The 24,097-nt window shown below is 54.4% G+C and overlaps 9 protein-coding genes across 9 annotated transcripts; 5 read left to right on the plus strand and 4 right to left on the minus strand.

Moving 5' to 3' along the window:
• Positions 1-640: 640 nt before the first annotated feature.
• N656DRAFT_800058 (NTF2-like protein) lies at positions 641-2,591 on the minus strand (the record flags this gene model as incomplete). Its single annotated transcript, XM_064817961.1, has 2 exons — positions 641-2,137; positions 2,187-2,591. The coding sequence occupies 2 exons, from the start codon at positions 2,589-2,591 to the stop codon at positions 641-643; spliced, it is 1,902 nt and encodes a 633-aa protein (XP_064668116.1).
• A 372-nt stretch (positions 2,592-2,963) lies between these two features.
• On the plus strand, positions 2,964-7,057 carry N656DRAFT_781786 (P-loop containing nucleoside triphosphate hydrolase protein). Its single transcript, XM_064815642.1, has one exon. It carries the CDS (start codon positions 3,280-3,282, stop codon positions 6,580-6,582), a length of 3,303 nt encoding a protein of 1,100 aa, XP_064668117.1. The 5' UTR covers positions 2,964-3,279; the 3' UTR covers positions 6,583-7,057.
• Positions 7,058-7,141: 84 nt separating this feature from the next.
• On the minus strand, positions 7,142-8,086 carry N656DRAFT_781787 (uncharacterized protein). The gene has a single exon (XM_064815643.1). It carries the CDS (start codon positions 7,933-7,935, stop codon positions 7,216-7,218), a length of 720 nt encoding a protein of 239 aa, XP_064668118.1. The 5' UTR covers positions 7,936-8,086; the 3' UTR covers positions 7,142-7,215.
• Positions 8,087-8,621: 535 nt separating this feature from the next.
• N656DRAFT_212318 (uncharacterized protein) lies at positions 8,622-9,406 on the plus strand. Its single transcript, XM_064808910.1, has one exon. It carries the CDS (start codon positions 8,798-8,800, stop codon positions 9,227-9,229), a length of 432 nt encoding a protein of 143 aa, XP_064668119.1. The 5' UTR covers positions 8,622-8,797; the 3' UTR covers positions 9,230-9,406.
• A 2,851-nt stretch (positions 9,407-12,257) lies between these two features.
• N656DRAFT_757503 (uncharacterized protein) lies at positions 12,258-15,339 on the plus strand. The gene is made up of 3 exons (XM_064813148.1): positions 12,258-13,230; positions 13,294-13,517; positions 13,575-15,339. Exons 1-3 carry the CDS (start codon positions 12,502-12,504, stop codon positions 14,842-14,844), a joined length of 2,223 nt encoding a protein of 740 aa, XP_064668120.1. The 5' UTR covers positions 12,258-12,501; the 3' UTR covers positions 14,845-15,339.
• A 1,551-nt stretch (positions 15,340-16,890) lies between these two features.
• Positions 16,891-19,359, minus strand: N656DRAFT_713748 (glycosyltransferase family 39 protein; the record flags this gene model as incomplete). The annotated part of the gene is made up of 3 exons (XM_064811917.1): positions 16,891-17,321; positions 17,400-19,038; positions 19,096-19,359. The coding sequence occupies 3 exons, from the start codon at positions 19,357-19,359 to the stop codon at positions 16,891-16,893; spliced, it is 2,334 nt and encodes a 777-aa protein (XP_064668121.1).
• A 1,037-nt stretch (positions 19,360-20,396) lies between these two features.
• On the plus strand, positions 20,397-20,989 carry N656DRAFT_770218 (YjgF-like protein; the record flags this gene model as incomplete). Its single annotated transcript, XM_064813759.1, has 4 exons — positions 20,397-20,436; positions 20,496-20,509; positions 20,611-20,814; positions 20,873-20,989. 4 exons carry the CDS (start codon positions 20,397-20,399, stop codon positions 20,987-20,989), a joined length of 375 nt encoding a protein of 124 aa, XP_064668122.1.
• Positions 20,990-21,562: 573 nt separating this feature from the next.
• On the plus strand, positions 21,563-22,371 carry N656DRAFT_846950 (uncharacterized protein; the record flags this gene model as incomplete). The annotated part of the gene is made up of 2 exons (XM_064819249.1): positions 21,563-21,682; positions 21,713-22,371. The coding sequence occupies 2 exons, from the start codon at positions 21,563-21,565 to the stop codon at positions 22,166-22,168; spliced, it is 576 nt and encodes a 191-aa protein (XP_064668123.1). The 3' UTR covers positions 22,169-22,371.
• Positions 22,372-22,434: 63 nt separating this feature from the next.
• N656DRAFT_800065 (acyl-CoA N-acyltransferase) lies at positions 22,435-23,121 on the minus strand (the record flags this gene model as incomplete). The annotated part of the gene is made up of 1 exon (XM_064817962.1): positions 22,435-23,121. One exon carries the CDS (start codon positions 23,119-23,121, stop codon positions 22,435-22,437), a length of 687 nt encoding a protein of 228 aa, XP_064668124.1.
• Between the last annotated feature and the right edge of the window lie 976 nt (positions 23,122-24,097).

Here is a 24,097-nt window from a genome sequence, read left to right on the forward strand (position 1 = left end):
ATCCAAATGGTCACCGGACAGAGACCCTCCTTAAAAGTGGTGGAAATCAATCGGGTTCCTGTCTCGGTCACTGCCAGCCTTTCCTTAACAAGTTCCCTGGCCAGCCGTCGGATGCCATTGGTCTGTACCGTTGCGCTTGGTGATAACGACAGTCAAGTTCTCACGCCGACAAAAGTTGCGATCAGCATTCACAACACAGGGTCGTCCAACAAGATGTGGCAAAAACAGGTACGCTATGACTTACTCATGACTTGCGCTACGGAACAGACTGCCTCCCTAGCCCTAAATCAACCATCGTGACCCGCTCTATCGCTGATGATACAATGCTGCCCATCCGCTGAAAAGAAAAAAAGCATCTCAACAACTCCTCCCATGCCTGTGTCAGCGCTCCAAAGGAACGCTCCTGGTATCATAAAGCAATCTGAAAAGTGAATCCCCGTTCCGCTCTTCCGTTCCCGTATACTGTTACATGTCTAGGAGAATCAAATCGGAATCGCTGATTGTCCCGTCTCCATTTCTTTTTTTCCCCATTTCTCCTTTCCCCTTTTCCTCTTTTCCACTTCCTATACGCTGACCGGAGTATCCGCGTATGCGAGGCTCAAACCCCGATACATGTCGCTAGTTATGCCTGCAGTACACCCTAGGCAGCAGGCGAAATAAAGGCCGCCGGGGGCAAGTTTGCCCTCTGCTCCTCAAACGATCTGAGGGCCATGTCAAAATTCCAGTTGGCCGCGCCAGTTAGGCACATTTCCGAATACTGGGCGTTCATGCCAGTTCGTTTCGAGAGTTCCATGATCAGCTGCGCCTTCAGAGCATCCGATGGCAGAGCATTGGGCTGGACGGGTTGAACTGGCTGGACCGGCTGGATTGGCTGGACCGCCTGAACGGGCTGGGGCGTCCATTTGTGAAGTGTAAGCTCATCACTAATGACGCGGTATGGATGGGGAGCGCCGATCTTGCTAGGACCGAGAATGAAAGTGCGCGAGAAGGTGCGTATCCCGCGGAGGCCGTCGGCCGGATCCGCTTCCTCAAACTGCCCGTTGACGTTGATGATGAGACCGACGGCAGTACCGAGAGAGTTGGGATCGGCGAGATGGGGGAAGGTGTGGCAATCGATTAGCCACTGCTCAGGTTGGTCCACGCTGGGATGCTGAGTATTAGGAAGTGACTTCCACAGGTCCGCGATCAAGTTTCCGCCTGTGAATAGCCGTTGCAGTGATGCCGGGTTCCGGCTGCCGAGCTTCTGAACGTTCCGGGAAAATTTTTGATATTTCTGCCAAGGTAGGTCACGTCCAGAGGATGCGATAATGGCAAGAGAAAACCACGAGTCCTCGTCGTAGAATTGCGCGGCAAGAGCCGACCTGTCGTTGTCGAATAGCGGGAAGAAGGTGCGAAGAAAGATGCCGGCAACGCCGTTGTCGCCGTCGCGTACGTTGGAAGGAAATTGCGGAACCGGAGACGGACTCATCGCCTTGAGCGCTTCGGCCGCCTGCTCGGGTGTTCTGACCTGCTGGCCGTCCAGGATCTGGAGGCAGGGAAACCAGTTGACCATCTCGGCCGCGTAGTTCGGTTGGTTCGCGACGGGGTTGCCCGCGAGGTGGAGCTCCTCCAAGTAGCGGAACTCGTCTCGCCATTTAGATAGCTTTGCTAAATTCTCTAGGTTGTTGCCGCTCAGATCGAGTCGGCGCAAATGCCGAAGAGACTTTGCCAGCGCATAGACCTCCTCAACATCCCGGATGTCGTTCCGAGCAAGTGATACAGCCTGGATTGCTACTCTCCTTTCCTCGGGATCCTTATACTCGGAGCCAGCAAGGTGCACAAGCGCCTTGAAGGATTTTTCTGCAAGGGCCTGAGACTCGAAGGTGCCCAAGCTCTTCAGCGTCTCGTCGGTACCGAGGGATGAGAGGTCGAGCAGTTTCTGTTCAGCATTGTAGCGGGCGGCCAGTACAGCCGTCAACTTCTGCTTTGTCTCACTGGTAGCTGCCCGGGGTGCTTTGCCGTCGGTAGATGGGATTGGCTCCTGGGTCTCCTCGATAGTCAACTCGGCGCCGGCAAACGTGTATCCGCTTAGACGTATGAGGTTGGGCGCGTCGGCCTTGCTGGCTTTGACCCAGACACAGTCACCAACAAGTGTTCCCTGTACGGTGTTACCGTGTGTCGATTAAAATAAATGCTGGACGACATACCTTGCCAAGCGTGATGGTCTTTTCCCTGGAAGCCTTCCGCTCGAGAAACTCGAGAAGCGAGCGAACACCGCCATCAGCATTGCTGGCAGCCTTGCTGTTTTTGAGCCCGAAGATCTTTAATGTTGTTTTGTTGAACTGTGGTTTTGAGCCGTCGGAGCCAAGGTAGCTTTGGATATTTTGCGCGAGCCTGGTGGATGGTTGACTCGATCCATCACGGCCGCGGCCGCGCCCACGTCCACGCCCTCCGGAAGGACCAGTTGGTGCATTTACAGGCACATCCATTGCCACATCGCCATCTTTATCAACTCTAGGCGTGCCTCGCTGTTTCGTGATTCCCCCGCCGCGAGGCTTTCCAGGCCCACCCCTCTGAGTGCCGGCACCGCGCCGACCAGCACGAGGGGCCATGTTGTGCAGTTGATCGACGCAAGAAACTTGATTTCCTTTGAAACCTTAGTTCGCCTGATTGTGCGGGTTTTGCCTGATCTGATTCCGTAAAACTTCGGTCGCTGCGGCGAGGAGCCGGGTAGTTAATGGGGTGAAGGGTCGTCGAGCAGGCAAAAAGAAGGCAGTTCAAAGTTACCGGCGCTTTTTGATTCTGGGCTTTGTCTGCTACAAACCCCACCATCTTTGTGATGGAGACCCAATCACAATAGCGCCCGGGTGGATAAGTGGAGCAGCTGGCCTACAAACTCTTGGCAGATACTCACGTGATCAGGTGATTCGACGCGTCTTCCATGAGGCTCAAATCGCGTTTTCTGATAACGAACATTAACATCAACGAGCTGGCCCCATTAGGGCCCGGGCAAGCGTCACTCAACTAGCGCAAGAGTCATGAATCTGTGATTAACAGTAGATTTACTCAGCTTGAAAATACAGCTTGGACAGAAATGGCTGCTGGTTTTGCCACTTAGAACTTCTTTTTCCGTCTAATCTCGTTCCATTACTTCCATTCCGTCCTTTGTTCTATCTCTATTTATGGTCCAGGACTCCTATTCATGGTCCGTGCATTCCAGGACGAGCACCCAAGACAAGGACAAGGACAAGGACAGCAACAATGGACAATGACGAATTTGACGATACCCTCGATGAGGACATGATCCTCGCCCTCAGTCAGGCCGCGGATACTGCAGCCGCCGCCGCCGCAGCCGCGACAGCGCTTCCCAGAGGGGTGAGCCGAATACAGGCCGCCACCGACAGCGGCAACTCTGCAAGAGCGCAGCTTCAGCCTCGTCCCCGCGCTTTTGGAGCGCCACATTCGACTGCCGCAAACAACAGGAGCCGAATGAGACCCCTAGAAACTTCAGATTCAGACGATGCATTCCAGAGCGCAGCAGAAAGACCCAGCCTTGTCCCTTCTCGAGCCCTACAGAGACAGCCATCACAGACCCAGAACCTCCGACAAACGACGCTGTGGGGAAGCACTCTTCGAGAAGGTCAGCGTCCACCCCCATCGCAGCCGCCTAACAGTCGCCCGTTCCGTTCGGACCTGCCCCCCGAAGCCCCGACTCACCACGAACTCAACCATGCTGAACTGGCGACTTGGGTGTATCCTCTGAATCTGGGCCCCATTCGCGACTATCAATTCAGCATAGTCAAGAATGGCCTTTTCAACAACACACTCGTGGCCCTGCCCACCGGTCTGGGTAAAACCTTCATAGCCGCCACCGTCATGCTCAACTATTATCGCTGGACAAAGCGTGCCAAGATAGTCTTTGTGGCGCCCACGAAGCCATTGGCCGCCCAGCAGGTCCAGGCTTGTCTCAACGTTGCCGGCATACCACGGTCTCAGGCGACGCTCCTCACGGGAGAGACACCTCCGGGATTGCGCGAAGGAGAGTGGCTGAACAAGCGGCTCTTCTTCATGACCCCCCAGACCCTGATAAACGACCTTTCCAAAGGCTACGCCGAGCCCAAATCTATCGTCCTGCTCGTCATTGATGAGGCTCACCGCGCCACTGGCGACTACGCCTACGTCAAGGTTGTCGAGTTTATCAGACGGTTTTCCAAAAGCTTTCGGGTGCTCGCCCTGACAGCGACCCCAGGGTCGACAGTTGAGGGCGTACAGGACGTCATTGATAACCTCGGCATCTCCCACGTGGAAATCAGGACTGAGGAATCTATCGATATTCGGCAATATGTCCACTCGCGCAGCATCGACACGGTGACGTTTGATCCCTCGGACGAGATGTTGGAGGTGAGGGACCTGTTTTCGAAGGCCTTGAAGCCTTTGGTAGACAAATTAAGCGCCCAGAACATCTACTATGGCAGAGATCCCATGAGCCTGACCACTTACGGTCTCCTCAAATCCAGGCAGGAATGGATGGCCGGGCCGGGCAGGCATGTAAATCAAGGGACAAAGTTCATGATGATGGCCGTGTTTGGCATTCTTCAGAGCCTGGCCCATGCAATCAAGTTGCTGAACTTCCACGGCATCAAGCCCTTCTACAACAACCTCGCGGAGTTCCGTGCGACAGAGGAAGGCAAGCCCGGGCAGGGCTCAAAATTCAAACGCCAGCTTCTCGCAGATGAAAATTTTCAGAAAATGATGTCTATGATTGAGGGCTGGATGAAGTTGCAAGAATTCCATGGCCACCCGAAGCTGGCATATCTCTGTGAGGCACTCGTCAACCACTTTGTTGATGCGGGGGAGGGATCCAGCACCCGGGCCATTGTCTTCAGCGAGTACCGGGATAGCGCCGAAGAAATTGTCCGCCTTCTCAACCGTCAACCGCTTATCAAAGCCCACGTATTTGTTGGGCAAGCTGACTCGAAGAGAAGCGAGGGGATGAAGCAAAAGCAGCAAATCGAAACGATTGAGAAGTTCAAGAGCGGCGGCTTCAATGTCCTCGTCGCTACTTCCATTGGCGAAGAGGGTCTCGATATTGGCCAGGTCGATCTCATCATCTGCTACGACGCGTCGTCATCGCCGATACGTATGCTGCAACGGATGGGTCGCACGGGCAGAAAGAGAGCTGGAAACATTGTGCTTTTGCTAATGAAAGGCAAGGAGAAGGATAAGTTTGCAGAAGCAAAAGATAATTACCAGAGGATGCAGCAACTCATTTGCAATGGCGACGGCTTCACATTTCGGCACGATCTGTCTACGAGAATCATTCCGCGCGATATCAGGCCCGACGTCGAAAAGCGACTTGTTGACATACCCATTGAGAACTCCCAGGACCCGTCCCTCCCAGAGCCCAAGAAGACCGCGGCCGGGCTAAGGAAAAAGCCGGCCAAGAAGAGATTCCATATGCCCGACGGCGTGGAAACGGGCTTTATGAAGGCCTCGTCCCTTGGCCGACCCGCAGGGCAAGCTAAGCAAGTTGCAAAGGCTTCCAAAAAGCCGGTCGAGACCGATTTTATCGTCGACATACCCGAACTCGACAAGGTCCTTTTGAGCAAGTCGCAGACCGATATTTTCCAGAGAGTGTACAAAAGCCTGCCATTGCGCTCATACGACAGATTTGAGCATATCGAGGACCTGAGGCTCGATGCATACCCCGCCATGCAGAGGGTGCTCCGGCCTACCGTCCACATAAAGCACGGAGACTATACAAAGAGGTGTGTGAGGCTGCTCAAGGTGCTGGGTAACTCGCAAGAGCGGTCGCAGCGTCAGGCACGTCCATATGGCACGAGAGACACATCATCCTGGCGGACACTACCCGTCAAGCCCTTTGCAGATGATTCGGATGCGGAGACTGTAAAACAGCAAAAGAGTCGACACACAAGCAATTACAAGAAGGCGAGCAGATATGGTAGAGCAGCGCCAGCTTTTGTCGATGACTGTGAAGAAGAAGATGAGGAAGGAGACGAGGAGGATGATACCACAGATACAGAGAGGACTCCCAGACTCCCCCGAGACCGCGGTCGCGGCCCGCGAAACAAAGGGCCTTCCAAGCGAGTCCGTGACGAACTGGAAGATGTTGGTGACGATTGCACCCGCACTAGCGATATGCTTGAGCCGGAAGATTCTGACAGCGGTGCCGATCTCGCCGACTTTGTTGTTGGCGATGATGAGGTTGTATTCGTGTCCAGTGCCCAACAGCAGAGATCAACCGATCCCATGACCCCGCAGTCCTCCGGCCTCAGCATACGACACTTGATACCCGCCCGGAAGGCCGGTGAAAGTGGTCAGGCTGTCAAAGACAAGCCATTTTTTGAGCCGATGCAGTTTGGCCCAACGCAGGATAGTGACGATGAAATGCCTGACCTGGTTGATTTGGCTAGGAGCGTGTCAGCCAAAAAGAAAAGGGATTTGGACCGAGGACGGTCAGCGACCATATCATTGGATGATGATGATGACGATGGTGACTCTGACGACAGCGTATCGCTGAGCAGACCGGCTGCCAAGAGGAGGAGGCAGGTTTTGGCTAACAGCGACGACGACGACGAATGAGTGGATAGCTTCTAGTAGCTCCAATAGAAAGCGTCGGTGTTCGATGGCCGCCGAGGGAGTCGGACGATATAGTGCGATATATCACAGCACCGTGGACTAGAGAGGCTCGTATAAGGACGCGGACGGGTTTGGGCATTGTGGAGGGATGATACCCAGGAGATGAGGCACTCAGATTTTCATCTCCATGGCGTAGCGGAAATTTTACATGACGGGTCGATAGTACTAGGTTCTTTAATGGAGGCTGTGCCTTTTGCGATTCTGTACAGTACACCATGTTTGGGGTGATACTTGTCATTCAAGGCAAGGTATATTCGGGACTAACTGCTCTAGTCACAACTTACAACACTCGGCAGGCCCCAGCTCATTTATCCGCTGCAGACCTACCTCAGTAGGGGATATGGCTACGAGCAAGGCTACACTTCCACACCTCACTTCTCCGGATCGACACAATAATGAGCGTTACAGTTGATCAAGGGAAACTGGGGATCAGCATTTGGAAGTTTGGAAGAGGTGGTGGGGCCATTGGCTAAGTCATATCTGGGGGAGGGGGGGGGAGGAGCATCATGGTGCTTGGGCTCGGGGGCTTTGCAGTCTGGTAAGGTTTTTGAAGTTCACACCTGAGCTGTGAAGAGTTCATGTCGCCATGTCATGTACGCTACGAGTATCGCGTCGCAATTTCGGCGGTCGTCGCAGCGGGCCCCGGTACGGCCTCCAGGTGCCGGGCCTGTCGGGAATCGACGTGGGCGGACAGCTGCGGAGGCCGTCGTAGCTTGTGGCCGGGGGAGGAGGCGTCTTTGGGACGACGTCAACCTCCTTGATCTGTTGTATGACTCGGATGCCGTTGCGGATGGACACCCGGTCGGTGATGGGACGCCTCCGGTTTTGTGGTGGTGGTGGCGTCGGCTGCCGAGTCAGGCTGGGGGCTGGGCGCACGGTAGGGAGGCTGGAGCTTAGGGATATAGCCGTGCCTACCATCTCCCGGAAGGGGGTGAACGCGGAAGTGTCGCTGATTGAGGGCAGCGAGATGGAACTGCTTGCAGTGCTGGTGCTGCTGGTGCTGCTTGCGCTGCTGGTGCTAGCACTGCTGCTCTTCAGGGTCTCCATTTCAATGGGGGCGTCCCCAGCACAGGGCTTTTGCTCCCCTTTGCCAAGCGATGCCGGGCCGGGTTTTGGTAACGCCGGGCTGCTCATGCTCCTGGCTCTTTTAAGGGCGGCGGCCTGGACGTTGGGGAGGCTGGTCAGGACGGCAGTGTTGCCGCTCAGGTAGGACCAGGTCTCCTGATAGAAGTGGGGGATCGGGCAGTAGGGCCGATCAAACATGGCGATGAAGCCATGTCTTCTGTTATCAGTCATTGTCAGCTTCGGGCTGTTCTGCTGCCCCCTAACACTGCTCCCGCCGCACGCGGCTGAGGGAAGGGACGGGATAGGACTGGTGGTGGGATGGCTCAGGGTGGCCGACAAGCGGGGCGAGATCTACTGACCTGGTCCGTAAGCAGACACCGACAGTCAATCACGAACGAGACCTGCTCCTGGCACGACTTTCAGTGAGGCTTGTAAGAGTTGGTGAAGCTTGCCAGGCCCAACACCGGGCAAGGTCTGGTTTTTATGCTCTCGAAGCATCTCATCTTTGTTCAGTGGACGCGAGCAATGTCTTGGAATGCCATTGTCATGAAAGGGAAGGCTGTTCCTGAACTCAGAATAAAGAACATTGGGGAGATTTCTTGGTTTACATGTATACTACACAAACTTGTATCCTCTGATCTAAGTTGTTCGGGTTTGAGCAGTTGCTTCTTCGGCTCGAAGGCATCAGGTCTGTTGGACTGGCTCGTAGTACATGATTACACGAGCAATCTTGGACGGTAAAACCAACAGACGTCATTGACAGGCGTTCTTCTCCCCAACGACAAGATGATTCTTTGGGGAACTCGGCTTCGGGTGCCTTTCTTTGTGGTAAACAATGGCCTTCGCTCTCAGCCTTGTTCGAACCCAAGGGGCAAGCCCGTCTTTATCCACTGAACTTCAAAATTGCGTCGACTCGTCCATATCGAAACGCACGTATTGACTAATACTAAGCAATAGACAGGTTTACACAAGGGCATTGACTGCCATACTCCTCCCCCTGGAAAAGAAACCACCAAGGTATCGGGCCTATTTTTGAACATTCGCGCGCCCAGCACATTACATAGTCTATACAAGACATCAGAAACAAAGGGTGATGGCCACCTACAGTCGGCGAGACCCGAGAAACAATCAGAAGTCTGCTTCGAGCTACCGTCCTGTTCATCCAGCACATCTTGAGGCTCGACGGACAAGCGAAAAAGGCTTGCTTTCCTTACTCTTCTGCCTCGGTCCAAGCAGCCAAGCACACCAGGAGAACACCCAGTCTTCCCTCCCATCGCGAACCCCGACGCCCCGTCCACCACCACTCACACGACCCCTGACGCCGACCAGTCAAGGACCGGGACAACGACGCGGGACTGTCCGGCAGCCGGGCCCTGCGAAACCCGTCCAGATTACAAACCCACCTAAGGGGGCTTACCCCAGAGAGCAGTCGGATCCAGTCTCGCTGATAAAAGAAGCTCAATTGTGTGTTCCCCACGATCAGTTCAATTGGTTTCGCGCAACTGAGCCTACTGAGGATGCATAATATTGTTCATGATAGCTACCTCCCTTCTCGTGGCGGGCCTCACGGGACAGGGGCCGACCTCTAGCTCTATAAGGGGGACGGACCGGCAATTGACACAAGGACAACATTGAACGCGCACCATGCAAACAGAGACAACGTATCGCTTCCCTTGGGTGTAGAGTACACTAGCAACAGCCATTGGGGGTCACAATTCCAGAGACGGAGTCGCATCACTCTTATCAAATACCCCCATATCAGATAGATGAAAGCAAGTTGGCCGTCGGGACATGAGAACCAACCAACAAGGCAAATGAGACATCAGAGCAGGTCTCTGCGGAATCAAAAGAATGACTCAGATCGCTTGTGCTACAATGCTACAATGCTACCAGTGTGATCTCAAGGCCTGGCTTAGTGGTTTTCGAGGCGAATACGTGCTGGGAAAGAAGCACTGAACCCAATCGAGCTATATCTTGTCCCTGAAGGCATTGCAGGCATTGGTAATCCGCTGCCTTGCGATTGACCTGACCGACACCGAGAGACATCGATATGGAGCCGAGATAGGAGGAAGTTAACGATGCTGCCTTGGGCGGTCCCGTTCCAAGACTATTAGGACGATAGGACGGTGACGAAGCGTGCGTCCTCAGATTGCTCCCAACAGTTAGTAGTAAGAAGGCAACAGTTTAGAAGCACACTAAGAGTTGAGAATGAAGACTGAAAGCAGCCGAGAGAAAAGCCTCAGAAATCCAGGTGCCTGGAATTCGAAAGAGGGGAAACAGAGAAAACGCCAGCCAAGCATTTGCGCCCGCGACCTGTTTGCTGTCCTTTTCCCCTCCATCTGAGCTAACGAATCGTCGTCCGTAATCGACCTGAGGCTCCCAATTCTCTACAACCTGATTCGCCGAAAATGCTGTTGACGGTGTAACTATTCAGCGGGTTGGGGGCAAGAACGACCATAGGGCTGAGATCATATCTCTCCGCTTGACGCATGCGCCCCGCGCGGTTTCCCGCTCGACAAGGGGCATTCGCCGCCCGCCCTTTTGCGACAGCTTAGCAACAACAGTCTGTGACTGATGGGCGTGGATGACGCTCGATGGAACCGGTGAAAAGCATGGCTCAGAAGAATGCGACGAGACCCAAGGATCGCCGCCCATAGGCCAGCCCTATGAACACAGACATTGGGGAATGGGAACATCGTCCGGCCGCAAGGGAAACAGATCGACCAATCTCAAGCCTCCGCGAATGCGAGCACATCGGGAGGCTATTTATTGACGTTACATACTTTGACAAGCCCTTGTGTCGACTCTCGAGGAGTGTGTCAGAGTCCAGACCTCCCTCTCCTCGTTCTGAAAGTTGGGGGCCGCTTCAGAGTCGCCTTAGATTTTCGCTGCAAGCGACCTCTCCCTTCAGTCGACTGGCCTTACTTGGCCGCATCACTGCATCGTTCAGCAGAGGTTTTGCCTCTCTGAATTTCGTGATTGGCTAGAAAACTGTGTAGTTTCACTTTCTCGCTGAGACTGATCCCGTCTCAATATCGTCACTTCGCAGTCTGTAAAACCATCCAGGCCGTCGTGGCTGAAGTGCGGTAATAAATCATGAAGTTACACACGTACAATTACCTAGCTTGCCTGTTAATCGTGAGAACCGCGCTGCCGATTGTCGTTGGGATATGTCTGTCAGTTTGAGCGCTCTATCTGCCCGCGAGCCTAGACGGTTTGGTGGAAAGGGCAATGGAAGCCTGAGTTGAGATAGTCTCTTGCGTCTCTGTTGTCTGCGTTGGCCTGCCTTCTCAATCTTTCGTTGATCTCATAAGCGTTAACGTGATTAGCCGCCGATTTGATAAAGCAGAGAACGCGATAAGATCAAGCTCAAGTTATTTGTCTGGTTTGCCGCGCCAGCCACATCCGGTGTTCACTGTTGTCAACTGGTCAAACTGTGTCAAGGTGATTGCAGGAAAGGGGTGACTGAGCCACGGCCCACAAGAGCGGCTTTGCGTTTTCACTGGACCCCCTTTACTGTGTAGTTACCCAACGGGGCCAACCTTTTTCGGTTGTCTTCGGAGCCGGAGACAGTGATCGGATCGGTCGCTTTCCATACCATGGTAGGTGAGTGTGGTGCAGTATGCTTCTCGATCTGCAACCTCAATTAATCGAGAGGTCGGAAGGTTGACGTGTCGCGTTGACAACGACCGTTCGTCATGCGCGCGTGTCTGTTGCCGAACCATCTGATCAGAATGACAGAAATCCGTCTGCCTCTCCAATTCGACGGGACGGAAGATTGTGGTGATGCTCGTGTCGATGCTACTTGGCTGAGGGTTGGGGAAAACACCTGATGCTGATAGGCCGGAACCTGAAAGGTTGCTGGATTTACCAGAAAAATTGCTGACTTTCAAGAGTTGTTCATTAGCAACACCTCAGTCAACTCCAAGCTCAAGCCGCTGGTCACAAGGACCTTGCAGCCAACAAACGCTATCAATAGGGCGCTTTTTGGGGCCGCAATTGGAAGGATTCAGGGCTGGCCAATCAAAACTAATAAAAGCGAGCTGCGCCTGCTTTCGGACCCACTTTGACAGGGGTCGGCACCGCCTACCCCGGTCGCGCAGCAGGCAGCAGCGTTTGTCTGCCCCATCCATTTCTCATCATCTCTCCGAGAATCCCTTCTCGCCCATCTCATGTCAAACTCTCTTGTTCCCCGAGTCCTTCAACGCAGCGAGTTTGCGTCCAAATCCTTCTCTTGACGCATATTGATCCCTAAGGCCACCTACCAGACCAAGGTTCTGCTGAGCTTAGACCAGACGGCCTAGGCTTGGGAACCACGTCGGTCGCCTCCTTTTGTTATAGGATTTCTTTCCCCTTCGGCCCGCCTCCATCTGATCTCCCTCGCCGTCGGTAGTTACGCTTCCTTCGTCATTCAGATTTGCCATCACGGGTTGCTTCTGGTGGTGCTTTTGACCCATTAACCGCGCCGCCAGGCCCTGATTCCACCGCGTCTCGGGTCCCTGGCGCTTTCACGACACACTATCATCCGTGATCAGGTAAGATATTCTTTCCACACATCGATTCCTGTTCATCTTCGCTCTCCTGTATTCTTTCCCAAGCTTGTCGTATCTCTGGGGAAGGTGCAAGGGTCTCCAACGGCATCCGGTGCTGCATATCAATTGTGACTCACTCTTCGCGGGCGCCCAGCCATCAATGTGTTTGGAACATTGCAAGGCTGATTTGAGGACTTGACACAGTGTTTCGTGCTCGCCAATTATCACAAAGCTCTGGCTGTACCCCACGAATTTATCAGCAGCCATGTCCTCGAATCCCCGCAGAACACCGGTGACTCGCCCGGACTCGAGGGGCTTGACCGTCAAGACCAACATGGTCCTCAAGAAAGGTGCAACTTTCCACTCCCCCACAACTCCCCCGTCTTCCCCGGAGAGAGTGTTCAGACCGCCGCCGTTGCCCCGTCGGTCCCAGACAAGCCTGGACGATGTTATAGACTCCCACCGTCGTCGTGTCGCCTTAACCCTCGGCGATATTGATAAGACTCTCGCTGGTCTCACCAAGGACGACTCGTCCTCCTCTGGCCGCAAGGCCTTCCGCGACGACAGCCTCCCAATTCCACGAGGAGTGTTGAATCACACCCTCGATTCGGTAATGGGCAGTGAGCAGCCGGTGGAGCGCAGGGTTCTCCGCCCTCGCACTCGCCGGTCTGCTCGCTACCACGAATCTGACAGCGGCTTGGGCACTTCGATCGCCTCAACCAGCGATAAGACTGCTGCCATCAAGAAGGAGAAAACATTGAAGGCGTCTGCTGTCACCAGGGCCGTCGTCTCTGGGGAAGCTGCAGCAGTGAGCCTTCCAGGCCTCAGCCCCCGCGCCACTAGCCGCATCTGCGAGCACACCCTTAAGCCGCTCCTCGGCAAGCCGGCTTTCAAGGATTTCCACCCGCTTTTGCTTGAATGCCCCAAGAAGATCCAGGACAAGGAGATTGTCTGCCTCAGGGATCTCGAAAAGACACTGCTTCTAGTTGCTCCAGTAAGTGAGCTCGTTGCTGACAAAGGTGTGAGGGGTGATACTTATCGTGCCCTACTTTTGAAGGAGAGGACCAAGGCCGCGGGTCTTTATCTCGATTTCTGCCTTACGACAATCCGATGCATCCAGGCGACTGTTGAATATCTCAGCGATCGGGAACAAACCCGCCCTCGCGACATCCCCTACAGCAGCGGCTACTTCATCGATCTCGTCGATCAAATACGCCAATACGCTCAACAGCTCGCTGATGCGAAGGAGAAGGGTGACCAAGACGAGATGGATGTTGACCCGTATGTCTCCCTTGTTCAGCCCGTTACATCCAGTCTCATTAACTCGTCCTCCTATAGCACCGACGAGATCAAGCTGCACGGAGGCATCCACATCAACGGGCGCCCCGCCGAGTTAGTTCGCGTCAAGAAGAATGGCAAAATGATCTCGATGGCAACTGGGGAGCCTGTTGAGCGAATTGAGGAGGAAGGCGATGGCGCCGTCAGAATCAAGCGCTCAGCCAGCCAGGAGCTAGAAGATGAAGAGGAGATCATGCGGTCGATGGCGAGGCGGAAGAAGAATGCCAGTCCCGAGGAGCTCGCCCCCAAGAAATGTCGTGAGCCAGGTTGCAACAAGGAGTTCAAGCGCCCTTGCGACCTGACCAAGCACGAGAAGACACACTCGCGACCTTGGAAGTGCCCAGTTCCCACTTGCAAGTACCACGAATACGGGTGGCCCACAGAGAAGGAAATGGACCGACACCACAACGATAAGCATTCGTCGGCGCCGCCCATGTTCGAGTGCTTGTACAAGCCATGCCCGTACAAGTCGAAGCGCGAGTCCAACTGCAAGCAGCACATGGAAAAGGCTCACGGCTGGACCTACGTTCGCACCAAGACAAACGGCAAGAAGTCTGGCAGCAGCGTCAACGGCAACTCCGCCCATCCGACTCCCCAGCTCCAGAACCTGCCCACCCCCTCGAGCGAGCACAGCATGGGGGTTGCGACTCCTCCCGACGACTGGAGCCGGGCATACGGAAGCAGCCTCGACTTCCCGACGTACATTCCCAACAACGGCGAATTCAACATGATTCCTCAGGAAATTTCGCTTGATTACTCTCCTATCGACAACCCCACTCCGTCTACAGATTCTGGCATGGACCATAATTCAGCCTACCAAGACCTTCCGACGGACTTCTCACTGTATGAGGATATCTACAGTGCCAACGTCCAGCTGCCCACTCCCATGCACGTCGACATCTACAACAAGGATGTCACGCAACTCCCGTTCAATGCGGCCGAGATGTGCCAGCCGCAACCCGCGCAACTTTCGCCCGTCGGTCAAGGGAATGCCATGCTCTATACGCCCACATCTCTTGCTGAGGTGGACGAGGGTTTTGACGACCACAACGATTACGGAGCCATTGCGAACGCCGCCACTGGTGGTGATTTCATTCTATTCCCCAACGCCGCTGGGATTTCGAAGCCACTGTTCAACGAATCTCTTTTCGCCACAGCCGAGATTCCCAGCCTGACTGCTGGCTATGCCCAGCCCTGTTCCCAAGACCTGCTGAATGCTTTGAGCGTGGATTGGTCGGCGCACGACCTAAGCGCTTTCCTCCCGCATTAGATGCGAGGACCTTTCCATCACCAGACGTTTACGATGGTTTGGGCTGGCAACAACCAAGACTCGGCTGATGGGTTGCCAGTGGCACGCGGGCTTTAGCCTCGGTTGTTGCAAGCAGGACATGAATTTTGCTATGATTTAATGAAGCGGGCATTAGCGATTCCGGAGAGATTGGCTCCTTGGAGGCTCCTGAGCAGGATCGAGGCCGCGCCATCTCCCTTCTGTGTCTTGATAGTTGATATTTGCTCTTTTCAAAGTTCCCTTGTTCCATGTTCAATATCGCTTTTGACGATGGCGGCTCACGGATAAGTGAATGGCACAGTGGAAGCTGTCTGCAGATAATTGGGTTGAAAGTCAATTAGCCCTTGGAATGCTAGGTAGATGTCCTCTCAATACTTAGAATAGCAATCGAAGGTGTCGGAGAACAATCCAATGTATTGTTGACGTCTTGTGATTTTGGTTTCTAGACTTGAGCTCGAGATGGAATGTTGGCGGCGCATTCGTGGGTAGTGCACGAGACCTTCCGAAATTGTGGCAGCTTAGCTCAGCTTGTGTGGGGCTGAGCCGGGCTTAAGCCGAAGCTCGGTCGAAGATTTTCCAAGCCGAAGATTTGACTCCCGTCGTTCTGCCTCGAACCCGACTTCACGTCTTCTCAGAATCCTCCCAGCACACAACAGGCAGCTGATGGACAAGAGGAATGGCAATTTCCTCTACTCGTTGTGTTGTGGAATTTCTATTGACCGCGGAGTCCAATTTTGACTGGATCGATCTAGCTCCGGCCGGTCGCTCATTTTTTTGCTTTTCTTTCTCTCGCTCTGAACAAACCTCCCTCTCTCTCTACACTCGAAACCTCCTTCTTTCACCGTTTCACGCGATTTATCTCACGCGACGCCAAGTCCCGGGAAGGTCACCCGCAAATACTCCTAGCTCAGCCTAGGTGTGTACCAGCAGCAACGTCTGCAGGGAAAGCGGCATATGTGCGTTCGTTCGTTTGAGACGGACAGAAATTCTTCTCGCCTGGTTGGCAGGCTACTACACGATTCTGAGTCGGTACGAAACGAAACGCTACAACCACAGTCATATGAAATACACTACGGTACGTCGCCATCTCTTCTAGGTTCCGCGCACAACTGCACCAAGAAAGAAGCAAGAGGGACGGAGATGGCTTCTACATGATGACGTTCGCAACACCTCGTTGCAACCCTACACTTTTTATACAAATTAGGAAGAGCCGTCTGAACCGCCCTCGAGTGGGACTCCGTCTTAACAGACGGCATACACTCCTTGGCTGCCTGGCCGTTCCCTTCTCCTTTTTCCCTCCACTTTCTCTCCTCTCGGCCTTCCCGTTTACGCTTGCATCGTCATATGCTTGTTGGGCGGGCTGTGAGGGTTGGGGTGGAAGGAAGGGGAGGGACGGTTTCTGGTGGTGGGGTTGGTAGTGCTTATAATCTGGGTTTCTGAAGGGGCCTTTCTCTGTTTTCGTCCTGCCCTTGACTTCTTTCTTTGGTTGGGTGTATTTGGGAGAATTTGAAGTTTGCTGACGATTGTTTTTGTTGCGTGACGACAGCCAGGCAGGTCCGGTTCGACGGGTACTATCGAGCAATCTGTCTTACAAGGGGCGATGGAACGGATGTAATGGAAGGTAGGTGGCTAATCAAGAGACTTGGCTCTTGTGTTTCTGTGGTTTGTTAGGAAGCTGAAGAACTTTGTGGATCGTATATCTGGCCCTTGGGGTCGGACACTGCGTAGATAGCGAGCGATGGCAATAAAGCAAGGAGGCCCATCCAGGGATAGCTTGTGGGAGTGATAGATTCATCATTCAAACGCAGGATACAATTCCCTCTAGCTAAGAAATATGACAAAGATTTTATACCCCTGTAGAAGCCTGCCCTTCTTCTCAAGACTCCTTGACGAATGGCTTACGACCTTTTGGAAACGGTGATGACCATATGTCACCTCGATCATGGACCGGCTGCCTTCTGAAATCGTACACTTGACTCCGGCAATTAACCGGGAGCTGGAAACCCCAGTCATTCCCACAACAGCTGCTTATTTTGCAAAATGCAGGTCATAGCCCAGCCACTTCCTCCGGACGACTTGCTCAACCGTGAGACCAGGGTAGCCGTACGTCAACGGCAAGAAGAAGTACCAGCTGGCGGCGACCACGGCGAGGATCACGCCGGCCGCAATCCACGAGCCCATCAAGCTCTGTCCTGCGAACCGCTCGCGGGCTGTCAGGTGGCGCTTGGGCTGAGCATTCTTCCTGCCGGCCTTGGCCGCCAGGTAGGCTACCTCGTGCTCGGGAGCGTCCTGGCTGAAGACGAACTCGACTAGGGAACCCGTCACCAGGGTCGAGGCCAGGTGGGCGGGAAGGTAGTGGTGCAGGAACAGCTGGCGGCCCATCACGTAGAACGGGAAGTAGTGAGTCGCCCAAGCGAGGAAGAAGAAACCCGTCGAGTTGTAGAGGCGGGAGCGCGAGCCTGAGGGATGGGTTAGCCGTACTGCTTGGCTTTGAGAGGGAGGCATGGGGGAGCATATTGCCACGGGAAGACACTTACGATGATCCAACGCGTCCATGCCACGACGCAAGGAGAACTGGTCAGCCAAGACGATACCGACGTAAATCGCAAGTACGCTGCTTGCGATCCACCAACCAAGGGGGTTGCCGAGGAAGTAGATCTGCTGTCGCGTATCGTTCTGCGTCCAGAAGCTGACGCCGCGAAGCAGGAACGGCCACTGGTACGGCAGTGACGCGTAGGGGTGGCTGGCAGTCAACTGGTTGTTGTGCCAGAACATAGAGCGCTGCAGCTCAAACCACTTCCGCAGGAACGGGAGCGTCTTGACCTGCCTCACAGGTTTCTCGCGACGCTTGTGATCCGGTGGGAGGGACACAATGTCCTCGACCAGCCAAACATTGGAGCTCGGGGCAATCTGCTTGTTACCGTTGATCTCCTGCTGCTTGTAGGCCCATTCGGGGAGCGGCGTGGTGTGAGTCCACATGGCGACCTTACTCGGGTTGTGGATGAGTTTGAAGTGGCTCGACACGCTTTTGAACTCCTGACCGTTCTTGCCGTGCTCAATCCGTACCTCGAACAGAGTGTCGGCAGCCCGGCCGCCATAGGCGTCCGCAATAGAGACAGTAGTGAACTCCTGATTGGTGGGGTAGTACGGAGAGGCGACATCGTGCGATAGCAGGATGGTATCCGTGCCCACGTGGCGAAGCCTAATGAGGTCGTGGTTCTTGACATGGCGGCCTAGCTTCTGGTCGTCCTCGCCAGCGGGGAGAACTTGCCAGTAGTTGTTGGTGTCGTTGAAAGGATAGCCGGTGACCTGCTGACCCTGGCTGGAGACACGGCCATCGTCGTACCGCAGCGGGTAGCGATCGGGATGGCTGTGGAGATATGCCTTGGTCTCCTTGTGCTTGATGGTAATGGTGTCGTAGTAGTCAATGGTGACGGCGTTTTGCAGCATGATGTTGTCGCTGAGCGTCTCCTGGAACTCGGGCGTCATGAAATCGTCTCCAGGCCCGGAGCGGGTGAGAATGGAGAAGTGGACCTGGAACCAGAAAAGATAGAAGATGAAGGGCATAATGATGAGGCCAAAAGCACGAGCAGCAAAGTGTTTGCCAAATTCGGGCAGGGTCAAAGCACCACCCGGCCTCTTGATGTCCAACAGATCCCAAAGATCGATCACAACGGCGGAGCCGATTGTGATGAAGGCAAACAGGCCGACGTACTTGGTCGAGATGTCACACGACAAGGCGAAGCCAGTCAGGATAAGCCACTTCCACCACTTTCGCGAGAACGGCTCGTGACGCAGCTTGTAGAACTTTATGTAGCAGAGCAAGCTGCAGGCCATAGCGAAGACCAGGGTCGCATCGAGCAGAATCAGGCGAGTCTGACCAATGTGGGCGTTGTCGAGGAGGATGAGGCCAGCTGCGACAATGCAGGCCGGGAGGCTGTATCCCGACTCCCACATGATCAGGTAAACAACCGAGACGGTCAGGGCACCTAGAAGGGCGGGCAAGGAGCGGAAGGCGACGTAGGGGACCTTGTTCACGATGTACGAGTCGCCAATGTTCTCGAAGTGGAAGTGGCCATCGTACCCCACCAACCAGCCCATGAAGGCAAAGAGAAGCTTGCCGAATGGAGGGTGGACGTCGAAGAAGTAAGTCTTTTCGAGATAGTACGAGGCGAACTAAAGCAAAAGGGCGTCAGCCGGCCGCCAGAATCGAGCGGTATATAGGGAACCCACCTTGCCAAAGTGTACTTCATCGAAGACGACCTCGTTGGGGTGGCTAATACCCCAGAACCTGGTGACGAAAGCCATGATGGTGATGAGGGTGAAGGCGATCTTGTGGTCGCGTTCGGAGCCGGCGTTGGATGGCTTTACGGCAGCGGCTTTGACGTGCTTGTCAAGCTCGACATCGGAAGAAGCGCCATCTTTGGCCTTCTTGGACGGGGAGGGGCCAACATTCCGTTGGCGCAAAGTGCCTTGGGGTGTCGAAGAGGCGGCCATGGCGGGTGAACTGTCCACGGCAGGAAGCGTCAGCTGAGTATCTTGAGATGGTTGGAATTGCTGCTATTTAGCTGGGGTCTAGATGCCGCCAGAGAGCATGTGGTTCAATCTCAAATAAGGGCCCAGGAACGACCGCATTGATCGACAAGTCGATGATCAACAAGGTCGATCGAAGCAGGCAAGGGATGGGGAGAATTCCCAATTGTACCTCAGCGACACGCCCGCAATGATTCCCTATGCCTCCCCCAAAAGAACCAACAGAGTTAGAAAAAGAAAGAAGTCGGAACCCTAAAGAAGTATTAAAGACAGTAAAGAAGGGATAGATGAGAGGTTACGTATGTAGAGCAGACCGCGGGATTGGAGTCGAGTTCGCAATATATTGCGTGCACCCCTTTTACATGCCTGGAGCCTTCTGACGGCAGGGCAGCCTGGTGGTCAATTCCAGCTGCGGGAGCCCCACAAAGGGCCCGCTTTTACTTTTGGACACTTGGCGGAAGGTCAACCGGGAACCAGGCCCGGGGAGTCGTTACCGCCAAGGCTGTTACTCGATGTGGTCAGGGCTCCCAAGTGGAAATCTCAGTCCCGTTACTCAGTTACGGGCCCATCACTTGTTAAGTTGTTTCAGAGGTAGCTTACACAGGAGAATTGGTGAATTTGAGGCCTGAATTTGGCCCATACAGATCTCGGGGGTGTGCGGGACTGCATAGTACATGTACTGCTAGTTTTATCCTGGTCTGTGTTCGCATCACTTGAGAAACTCAGGTACTTACATATGTTCAATGCCGGGCCAAGCCGGCCGGGTTGCGTACTTACGACAGTGGTCCGAGCCTCCGAGGAACGGAGCGGGACGGAGCGACCTGAAAGCTAATCAACCCCTCCAAATAAATCGTGGAGAGCGCTGTTGCATGCGGGGCCGGACCTGAACTCTTGTTATGTTTGCAACTACCGTTAGACGAAGTTTTCCAGTTCTTGTCAGATCAGTTTCTGAGCGAGCATCACCATTCGTCTCCCATTCTGCCCGGCGCCCCTTCCACAACATGTCTGCCACTCCGGTCTTTACCAAGAACGCAGCGGCTCGTAAGTTGCTGACTTGGTGAACCTTTAATCAATGGAAATCAATGCTGACTAGGTTGCAGCTGCCGGCCCTTACGTACGTTAAGTTCTCAAGTCAACGAACGGTCTCTTCGTTACAATTCGTTACGATGCGGCTGTGAGGCGATCAACAATGGATCACTAACGGATGCCATCCAGTCCCAAGCCATCAAGACGCCCAATGCCATTTACTGCTCGGGCCAGATTCCGTGTGACGCCGAGGGCAACCTCGTCGAGGGCACCATCCAACAGAAGACAGCTGCCTGCATTAGCAACCTCAAGGCCGTCCTGGAGGAGGCTGGCTCGTCCATCGAGAAGGTGGTCAAGGTCAACGTCTTCCTTACTGACATGGCCAACTTTGCCGTAAGCAACTCCTGCTCGTTTATCTGAGAGCCACACACACTGAAACAAGATGCTACAGAACATGAACGAGGAGTACGCCAAGTGGTTCGTCCACAAGCCGGCTCGGAGCTGTGTTGCAGTGAAGCAACTGCCCAAGGCCGTCGACGTTGAGATTGAGTGCATTGCCCTCCCTTGACGGTACGATGTGTCTGGTGCTGGACAAGGCTCAGGCACAGCTCGCCTATGAAGTTATGTAGAAGAGAAAGGAAAATACCACACAATAACCCAACAATGGGATCAACACTCGGTGGGGCCTCAGGCCGTTATAGGTGTATGACGAATGCCTCTTCGATCTCCGCATTACCTCCATCGCATCGGTGTTAGATATTTTCAGGCATTTCCCATCAAGCTCAAAAGCAATTCTCTTCTCAATAGCATACCACAATAGCAACCAACACAAAAGTGGTGTTCCAGAGTGAGGACTGTAGGGGTCGCATTACTCATCCTCCCGCCCCCAATTCCTAATTGGTGGATGACCCAGCAGAATTCCTTCATTCAGCGGGCCGCGTCAACCCATCTGAATTCGGAACACGGGATCAACATCATCTCATTCAGCCCCTGAGATTAAGATAAACTCAGTGCAGGGTCCAACTAGCTAAGTCTAGAGCGCATCATTTCTCAAAGGATATAAAAGACAGCACCCGCGACTGATTTCCCGACATCACCATCATTCTTCGCACCACCGCTCATCACCCCGTCTCATCTCGGGATGGCCGCCCCACCAGTCCCGGTGAGCGCCAACCAGGGCGACGCCGGCGCCCGGCGCGGTCCGCCGGAGCCGTCCCTCCCATACAGGGCAAGTCACAGAATCGATTACACATCACGCGCCGTTTGTACATGAAACTAATCTTCTTACAAGTTGGTCATGACCCCCCTGATATTCATCTCCTTCCTGCTCTCCCTGGCCCTGGTCGACCTGCGCAACTCGGTCGCCCGCGCCCGCTACCACGCCTATCATCATCCCGCCCAGCGCAGTCTCCCCGGCTGGCTGCACCGCCTTGTCTATCGGTACCGCCCTTACCGGTATTCTGTTGTGCAAGGTAAAGGCCAGGGCCAGGATGTTGGGGGAGGGGAAGGGTCGTCGCCGTTTCAGTCGCCCTCTCCAGGGCTGGCGGGGAAGGGGGAGGATGGGGAGGATTATTATCATAGTAAGCAGAGGAAGTTGATGAAAATGGAGGTGGCCGAGGCGTTTGAGATTCGGGTTTGGGTTCTGGGGGTTCTGGGGCTGGTTGGGTTGGGAGGGGTTTGGATAGTTTGGAGAGTAGGGGTATGGGTAGTTGGGGTTGTCGTGAGCTTGCTGGGTTGGAGTCCTTGACGCTAGGGGCCGACTTGTGAGGTACCATGATTCGATAATTTGCTTGGATGATGGGAAAAGTGAAAGCGACTAATACCGCACGGTTTTCGGCACAGGCGATGACGTTGGCGCATCTGTGATATATGTCAGCAGGATCTCCATGCATATTTCACGAGTAGCGTAAGAACGAGCCCTTAAATAGGCTACGCAAAACAAATAATGCTCGCTACCTAAGTACTACTATAGTACAACCAGATATACGGATACCACCAGGCTACATGCGCGACTCAAACCGACTCGGGTCGTCGCCAGGCATAGTCCACCGACATGGTCCCCTTCTCAAACGTATCCAGCCACTTCTCCCCGACCGGCTTGAACCCGGCCTTCTCATACATGCTCCTCGCCGTGGTTAAGCTGCTCAGCGTCGACAGCTGACACTCGCGGAACCCTTTCTCTCGCACAAACTCCATGGCCGCGTCGAGGAGCTTTCGGCCAACGCCCAACCCACGCGCCGACTCATCCACGATGAAGCACCGCAGGCGGGCAACGCCTTCTTGGCCGGAGCACTCGCCGTCGACGTAAACCACGCCGACGATGCGCTCCACCACCACCGCGCCATCGCGGGGTTGAATTTGTGGTACAGTGATCACGGCCGACCACACCTCGTTGACGGGCCTGTCCAGCCGCTTCACCAGATCGCCGATCCCCGTCGCCAGCCCGCCCTCGAACTTGGGCCCGAACCCGTGCGACCGGGAGTAGTGGTCCATGTGCATCTCCAGCGTGCGGCCGAGGACCCCCGGACGGTACCCCGGCACGATGGCGACGTTGGGTGAGGGGGAGGGTGACGGCTCGGGGCTCGCGGCCGCGCCTGCGGCAGATCCTGACTCGGAGGTCGTTGCTGGCGTGGGTTTGGAGGTGGTTGTACCATTGAGGTCCGCCCCCGGGGCAGCTTGGCTGGGTATTGCCAGGGCCATGGCGTAGCCGTGGAATGCGGCCGGAACTTGTTCGAATCCGAATCCCGGGAAGGACGACGCGGCGAGTGTTCGCGTGACCTGGTTACGGCCGTTGTTGGTATTGATCTCGGCGAGGGTCGTAGTTCCGGTTGGAGTAAGGAGTTAGCTTCGCGAGCGGGAGGCCCTATACAGCTGAGTAAGTGTCCTTTGGTTTTGGTTCCAAGTCAATTTCCCATGCTCTCATTGAGATGTGACTCCTGATGCTGGGTGAATGAGTCAACAGGTTAGTAGAGTACTTATACGGCCAGGGTGAGTTTGGTTGCATCGTGCCACCGGGTAGCGCATCCGATTTCGGTAACGTTGAGCTGCGCAGGATCTTAAGATGCCGTCCTGGATTGTCAGCCCGGGTGCCATCACTGCCGTTGACCGTTCCTGTACGCCCTTTGGAATACATCTAGGAACCGGTGTCCACGCAGTGTGTGTTGCACTGATGGAAGTCGGTTCACTTCGGATCTTGGGCACCTAAGGTAAGATGATATTCCATTACCATCAAGTTACCCTGAACCACAAATACAACAGTAAAGGTGCTTTCAAATAGCTTCGGCAGTGGCGGACGATTGAAAAGACGGGATTCGAGCAGCAATTGCAGACATCAAAGGCGGATACCGTCAATACTCACTCCTTAGGAAGAAACGCTAGCCTGTTATGGTTGGTTGGATTGGAATCCTGCACGTCGCTTACGTTGTAAGCTAGGGCCCCCGGTCCCCCCTCCTTTTCCTCCTATATACGCTTTTTTCCCTCAATTTGACTACGTTCTTGAAGCTGTATTCGCCTGTTAGTTGCGTTCTTGAAGCTATATTCGCCTGTTAATTACGTTAAGATGGTGTAGGTCGATTTGGGCGAGATTAATGTCGTCTATAAGCAAATTTGGCTGTAGCTGAACATTCCTGTAGCCTGTACTGACCTCCTGGCTGTGGTATGCGCTGACTGACTACCT

The sequence above is a fragment of the Canariomyces notabilis genome (genome assembly GCF_033297395.1).
Source record: "Canariomyces notabilis strain CBS 508.74 unplaced genomic scaffold N656scaffold_19, whole genome shotgun sequence".
In the NCBI taxonomy this organism is placed as follows: Eukaryota; Fungi; Ascomycota; class Sordariomycetes; order Sordariales; family Chaetomiaceae; genus Canariomyces; species Canariomyces notabilis.

What these genes read in the sequence shown, in the direction of transcription:
- N656DRAFT_781787 (XM_064815643.1), bottom strand. Translation starts at nt 7,935, where the DNA reads ATGACTGATAACAGAAGACATGGCTTCATCGCCATGTTTGATCGGCCC.
- N656DRAFT_781786 (XM_064815642.1), top strand. Translation starts at nt 3,280, where the DNA reads ATGATCCTCGCCCTCAGTCAGGCCGCGGATACTGCAGCCGCCGCCGCC.
- N656DRAFT_757503 (XM_064813148.1), top strand. Translation starts at nt 12,502, where the DNA reads ATGTCCTCGAATCCCCGCAGAACACCGGTGACTCGCCCGGACTCGAGG. An exon ending in CACTGCTTCTAGTTGCTCCA is followed by an intron (nt 13,231 to 13,293) that starts GTAAGTGAGCTC and finishes CTACTTTTGAAG; the next exon opens with GAGAGGACCAAGGCCGCGGG. An exon ending in GACGAGATGGATGTTGACCC is followed by an intron (nt 13,518 to 13,574) that starts GTATGTCTCCCT and finishes GTCCTCCTATAG; the next exon opens with CACCGACGAGATCAAGCTGC.
- N656DRAFT_212318 (XM_064808910.1), top strand. Translation starts at nt 8,798, where the DNA reads ATGGCCACCTACAGTCGGCGAGACCCGAGAAACAATCAGAAGTCTGCT.